Here is a 6,811-nt window from a genome sequence, read left to right as displayed (position 1 = left end):
TTAGGAGGGTGCTTGCTGCATACATAGTGAAACATCAGGAAACTCTTAATAAACAAAGACTGCCGGGGAGCATAATTGAACATTAATGCAGTCACAAGTCATACGTAAGAAAGTTCTGTATTTCTTAGTGACAATCCATATCTATTCTTAAAACATTAGAGAATGTGCATGACACAAGCATCAGTGACAAGTGGCAATTAGGCAAAATAATAATAATAATAATAATAAAAGACCATTCACCCAAATCTAAAGGGAAAAAAGGAAAAAAAATCCGAGTTTAGTAAAAATTTCAACAACGTAAAGGGAAGGAAAGATGACTTCATGTACCTTAATTTGCGAATAACAGTACCGAGAGTCAGTAAACTGCGATTTATGTGGCAGCCTTCTTTCAATCTCGCCCCTGCTGATAATGCCTGAGCTGCACGTTCACTCCCAGCTAAATCAATAAAATTCTGCCAGAAATGACGGAAGAGTGAGAAGTTAAGACGATTTGTTTCTCACACATTGAATTTCTGTTTATGGAAGTCTCTTAAAAGTTGGAGAAAACGTAGTCAAAATAATAGCTGTGATTCTTCACACACAATATACAGTTAGATGGTCATTACCACACTAGCAGCAAGGGTGGTTGAATTGTCTTTTCCTAAAAACTCTCGAGCAGAACTTTCAATTGTCTGCATGAATCAACAAGGAGTTGGTGAAAATTTTATCCCTGAGATGAAAATTGAATCCCTCGATCAGATGGATCGTGTGATTAATGAAGAAGAGACGTGATGCACACCAATTTAATAATTTGATGAGATCTAGAACTTTTCTCATTCAGCGAGGTCTCTCCAATCCGTCGTTGAGCTGCACATTATAATCAGATTTCATGAAGATATGACACAATAATCAGAGACTGGCAAGATTTTTCAAAATGCTTCACCTTCACACATTGAAATGAGCTCCTTTAAATGGTTCCAGTCCCTCAAAGTTTCCTCAGTGACTTTCTCCACAACAGTCCCTCGCTGTTGATAACCAAAAACTGTGGGAAATGCAAAAATAGGAAAACAATAGAGTTTTTTTTTTTTTTTTTTTTTTTTTTTTTTTTTTTTTTTTTTTTTTTTTTACATATAAAAATAACATATCCACCTCATGGTCATCTAGCAGCCTGAGAGGAGTAGTATCTGTGCTCAGGAGGTCTCTAACAGCTTCATTGTATATCTCAATAGCTGAAAACTTCACAACAAATGCTCTTTCTTCATGCTGCAATTTGTTTTGAGGAAAAGAAAACAAACAGACAGTCAGAGAACTCAGAATAGAGCTTGTCAAAGGCAAGGGTAAAGGGCGTAGTGCAATCACCAATATTAACTCACCTTTCTAATGTAATCAAATATATCTGACACTGAATGTTCAAGAATTCCGTTCATGGTGTATGTCTTTCCACTGCTTGTTTGACCATATGCAAAAATACTCGCTGGAAATTTGAAAGCATATATATTGGAGTAAGGTCTTTTCAAGTTCATTAGAAACCTTGACATGTTAGAGATCAAAGTGGAATGCAATTATATACTTACAGTTGATACCACTGACTACAGAAAATGCAATTTCTTTGGCTCCTTCCTCGTACACCTGCTTTGTAGAGCAATCACCTCCAAATACTCTATCTGTCACCAAAAAAAAATATGAACAAAACATTAAATAAACCTCTTATACAATACCATTCAATTAAAAATTTATATCCCTATCAATGGCATGCACATGCCAATGTACTATAGAAAAGTTAGGAACCACGACTCTTCACAATGGTATGATATTGTCCACTGTATTACTTACCTACAAACTCATGTTCATTCCCTTAATTAACCAGTGTGGGACTCTCTCCCAACAAATCTCAACAAGAAATATTTTGAAACATCGACTTAATTTACAAAGTCATAGTCATGTATGTACAATATCATCGAGTGATGAAGAGAAATCGTTCGAGTTTAGATAAAAGAAACTATTAAAGGGTTCGATAAAAATGTATGAAATAAAGTGTCTAATCCTCATAAATCCACACTTTCAGATGTTTTACAAAGGGTATTAAAAGGTGAGAAAGATTAGCATTACTTACCAAAAGTATAGGCACTTGGAAATGTGGACCCCTCCCGTAAGGTATTCCGGTACAAGATACTAGTATCATTGATGCACTCCCAATCCACTGCTTCATTCATCATAATCTCCTTCTCATTCAAAGGTCTCAACCTTACTAATACAAGAATTTTCTCTTCACGGGCATTTATTTCCTGCATTTTCTCCAAGTTCATCAACTCCTCTCCGGCAACCGTCCCCATTTCTCAATGTAGCCAAACCTTCTCCCAGCCCAACAGGCCACCACCTTGATTCAGTCTATATCAATCCATAATTGTAGATACCCATGTCATTGGGCTCGTGCTTCGCACATTTTCAGGACTGTTAACATTTATAAAGGAGAGCTTACAAGCCATTAATGACAAAAATTTCCTGCATAAAATACTAATAGCATGCTAAATAAATGCTAATTACTCAAGCCATGAGTGTATTCTGATCTGACCAACCCCCTCAGCCAACCAATAGTAGAAAGATTATGAATTAATAACTTCAGCTACAAGCTAATCATGGGTATTTACCCGTCACCCGAAAAATTATGTAAAGTTAGAAAGTAGATTTATGATAATTGCCGTATTGTGGTTAAGCCTATGGCAATCTAGCTTGACCTTCAATTCTACGCATCCCTTTAAACCCCTTTTTTTCTTGCGGGGTATTTCCCCCAAAAAAATTCACAGATTTCATGTAAGACAGAAACCTCCCTCATAGAGGAGACCCACAAAACTTACGGACAAATTCGAGGAATTTGAACAGGGTAAGCATTGACATCCAACCATCAGAATGTTATTGTCGTTGAATTCTCCTTATCGCTCTTCACGATAAGGTTTGGTCAGATGTTACTGGAACTGTGAATTCCGAAATTAAAATCAAGAAGACAAGGAACAAAAAAAAAATCATACTGTCGAATCGTCTGTCCTTTCAGAAAACCGCTCCCGAAAACGATGCGTCCGTTCGGTACAGCGATGCGGTTAAGATATCGAATGCAATGGCCAACTTGCTCGAGAAATGGATTGGATCCTCCAAACGCCGTCGTTTTTAATATCTCGTTTTTCCTTTCGTTTCTGCTGTTTGGTCTGATCCGAATCCTCTGCTACTCTGCTGCGATTTTCGTCGTCTTAAAGCCTCGTGCACTATAAGAAAACAACCACGTTCCAAAACTGAAAACTCCCCCGAAATATATAATAATCACAATGTGCATACCGAAATGCACGCGGAATATGGCGCGGATAGACGTTTTACGCAATGGCAGAAATATTCAATTCTAACGGTTAGCTTATCTTAATCAAAACGTCAGTTAAGCAAGATTGTTAAACTTCTATGTCGCTATGGAACTCATTGATTTACTTCGACTCAAAGAAAACTTCGAATGCAGCATTTTCCACATGTAACAAATTACAAGGAGCTGCTGAACAATTAAAGCATCGAAAATGAAACAATACTCCGCTAGATACGTCCGAGAGGAAAGATCACCGAGATGATAAATACGCAAACATGATAGCAAGAACTCTAATCCAAATCCGAGAAGGACTCAAGGCGTAGCTTCAGAGTAAGTAGAAGAAGACGAGGAAGCTTTACGAGTGGAAGAAAGCATCAAAGTGACAATCAAAGAGAGATAGAAAGTAAACGTACCGAACGTAGAAATGTGGAAATGAATACCGAGGAATGGACCTAGATGAAACAGTAACACAACAACGGCGACTCAGCACCGGCCAGCGGCCATAAATCGTGAAGAAGAAGGAGAATGCGGGTGACCAGAGAGGCCGCAGATTCCGGGAACTCACGGTGGAGCCGTCGCTGTCAGTGCCAGTCTCACGGAGAGGATAAATTTGAGATGAATCAGTGGCCGGTGGAACCAAATGAGAATCCGAGGATGGAGCGTCAACAAAGTTGAGATTTCTCTTCCAACCGCACCTCCAAGAAAAAAGACTAGAGTTGAGTGAAATTACTAAAATACCCTTCGTNGTTTCTATTTTCAGTAAAAAAAAATATATTTCATTTTAAATTTTAATTTATGTATTTAATAGTATTACACATTCGAATATTTTTAAAATTATAAAGGCATACAATTGAAGCTTATAAATAACTAAATAAAACAAAATAAATATCCTAATAATTTATCAAACGTAAAACTAAAATATTAAATAATTAAAAACTTTACAAATCAAATATAACAAAACTTTAAAATTAATTGACCAAATTGGTAATTTAACTTTATTTTTTCTCTTTGTAATTTAAAAGCTGGTAGTATCACGTGATGAAAATAAAAATAAAAATAAAAATAAAAATAAAAAGCTGGATAGAAAAAATTAAAAAGGAGAGGTGGGCATATATGGCGCCACGTGGCAGCGGTGTTCCCTATGTCCCTGCCTGTGACCGTTAGATCTGTGGGGAACCAATTGTTGGAGCGGCAAAGAAAGAGAAGCCTCCCAAAGCTGACAAACGAATAATAAATACTGACAGCAGCTCCCACTTTCTTTTCGTTAAAAATCTGTGTATTTTTTCATTTTTTACCGTCTAAATTAACTTTTACCTATTCAGTCAATTTTAAATTTATTCCGTTAAATTTTGTATAATAAAATAACTTTCATACAATAAAATACACATTAAACCATAAGTATAGTCTATTTTTAATATTTTATTAAAAGTATAATAACTAAAATATAACCAAATTCAAAATAGATGAATAATTATAAATTTAGTTTCTAACTGAATACCTCAATTTCACTACTAGTACATGTTGGATGATGAAAGTTCCTCATTGGCTAATTTATGGAATGATCTGCATTAGTATGAGGTCTTTTAGGAAAGCCTAAAGCAAAGTCATGAGAGCTTATACTTAAAATAGACAATATCATACTATTGTGTTTATCTAACAGTAAATATTGTGAGGGCTTATGCTCAAACAAAGTCATCATACCATTATGAAGAGTCGTGTTCATCTAACAGTAAATATGGTCTTCTTTTGTTTGTTATGCAGATATTTTCTTCATTTTCTGTATTCTCTTTTGTTGTACATACCTGAAGTTATCAATAAAACCTTGTGTGTTGTGTTAAGTCATCCCAACAACTGGTGCAAATATCCAATATTTCTCCGGTGTTCATCTTGATTGAGTGTATGCTTGTTGAGTTCGTTCTTTTTTAACTTTTTCTAAATTTTCCTTAAAGTTTTTAAAATGCATGTTTGCTAGTGAGAGGTTTTCAAACTCCTCTAACCGATGTGGGATCTCACACAAACCTTTTAACTATAACTTAAAAGTGTATATATTAGCTCTTAAACTTTAATACATATAAAGACGTAAAAAAAAGTTCCATCTGCACATTTTTAGCTAAGAAATTATATATTTAATATAAATTAGTAATACGAGTACACATGAAATGTCGTGAAGCTCGTGAATTAATCATATAGTTATATATATATATATATATATATATATATTATTATTATTATTATTAGATAGAAAATTGATGGATGCGTGGAGTAATTGATTTAAGTTAAAAAAAAGAAGATGGGAATGGAGTGGTTGTCCAATAGCTATCATTTGGGGCGTGTCTGGACGTGCAGGTTGCGAACCCCAAACCTTTGTTATTGTTTTCATGGGGTTGGTTGAGTACGAAAATTGCGCTCATCTCAATAATAATATGATATTATACACTTTGAGCATAAGTTCTAGTAGCTTTGCTTTCGACTTTCCCAAAAGGCTTTATAGACTGGAGAGAGTATTATTTGTTTATAAACCCATGATCATTCCCTAAATTAGCGGATGTGGAACTTAAATTATCTGACAAAGCTTAATTTAAAATTTCTAATTTCTAATAAGTTTTTAAATATCCCGGTCTCATTTAAGGTATAAGGGTTATTCTACTTGTTTACACCTTTCATTTCAGGGCCTATCCCTCAATGTGGTTAGTATTTCATAGTGTTTAGACAATCCTTCACTTCAGGGCCTATCCCTCAGGGTGATCAATATTTCATAACTTAACCGTATTCACTGATTAGGAGGGTTTTCCCAAGCCTCTTTCCTACTCCCTTTTTTGCCCACTTTTAGAGTTTGAAATGTTTTGATCATTGTAGCATGTGTGTAGTTTAGAGCATAAGGGTTGTTTAGTCCATAGTCAATTTGAACACATTGATTCCGATCGTTTACGTACTTCACTTCAGGACCTACTCTTCTGTGTAGTCAGTATTTTATTATGTCGGGCAGCCAAGCTTGTCCTTATTCACTACTTACTTAATAAATTTTATTATCCAATACTTTACAAAAAAAAAAAAAAAAAAAAAAAAAAAAAAAAAAAAAAAAAAAAAAAAAAAAAAAAAAAAAANGGGACAATAGAATTGGACTTGGAAATGATCAAACCTTTACAAAGAGTTTATAAATGAAAGTCAAAAGGACATTATAATTATTATTTTGCCTTTTCAACCATTTTTATATTCAATTATTTATTTATTTATTTATTTATTATTTTTTTCGATAGGAATAAAATGAAATTATATCCGACCTTCAAAATAAAATGACTAATAAATGGTTAAAGAAAATGAAAGTTACTTCATATATCAATAATGTGCACATTTCTTTTTGGTAACTTAATTATACGAGCTCTTTAGCTAAGCGTGTTTATGACCAATTTTATGTTGGACGATTTCCTACGAATTTTTTGGTAGCGGTGGGTGGTAGTGAGTGTCGACAACGGTATTCACCGGTATGGA

The 6,811-nt window shown here is 34.5% G+C and overlaps 1 protein-coding gene across 1 annotated transcript in view; it reads right to left on the bottom strand.

Moving 5' to 3' along the window:
• LOC111474526 (kinesin-like protein KIN-7E) overlaps positions 1-4,003 on the bottom strand; it is a 7,914-nt gene extending 3,911 nt beyond the window's left edge. The window contains exons 1-10 of the mRNA XM_023119577.1: positions 3,736-4,003; positions 3,006-3,236; positions 2,093-2,430; positions 1,554-1,643; positions 1,353-1,453; positions 1,129-1,242; positions 923-1,004; positions 779-846; positions 606-671; positions 328-452 (exon numbers count right to left, since the gene is read on the bottom strand). Of these exons, the coding sequence (XP_022975345.1) occupies positions 328-452; positions 606-671; positions 779-846; positions 923-1,004; positions 1,129-1,242; positions 1,353-1,453; positions 1,554-1,643; positions 2,093-2,312 (866 nt within the window). The 5' untranslated portion in view covers positions 2,313-2,430; positions 3,006-3,236; positions 3,736-4,003. The remainder of the gene's footprint in view (positions 1-327; positions 453-605; positions 672-778; positions 847-922; positions 1,005-1,128; positions 1,243-1,352; positions 1,454-1,553; positions 1,644-2,092; positions 2,431-3,005; positions 3,237-3,735) is intronic.
• Between the last annotated feature and the right edge of the window lie 2,808 nt (positions 4,004-6,811).

This window comes from Cucurbita maxima, unplaced genomic scaffold, assembly GCF_002738345.1.
Source record: "Cucurbita maxima cultivar Rimu unplaced genomic scaffold, Cmax_1.0 Cma_Scf00442, whole genome shotgun sequence".
Taxonomy (NCBI): Eukaryota; Viridiplantae; Streptophyta; class Magnoliopsida; order Cucurbitales; family Cucurbitaceae; genus Cucurbita; species Cucurbita maxima.
Note: the sequence above shows the minus strand (reverse complement) of the source record. Positions and strands in the feature narration are given on the sequence as shown.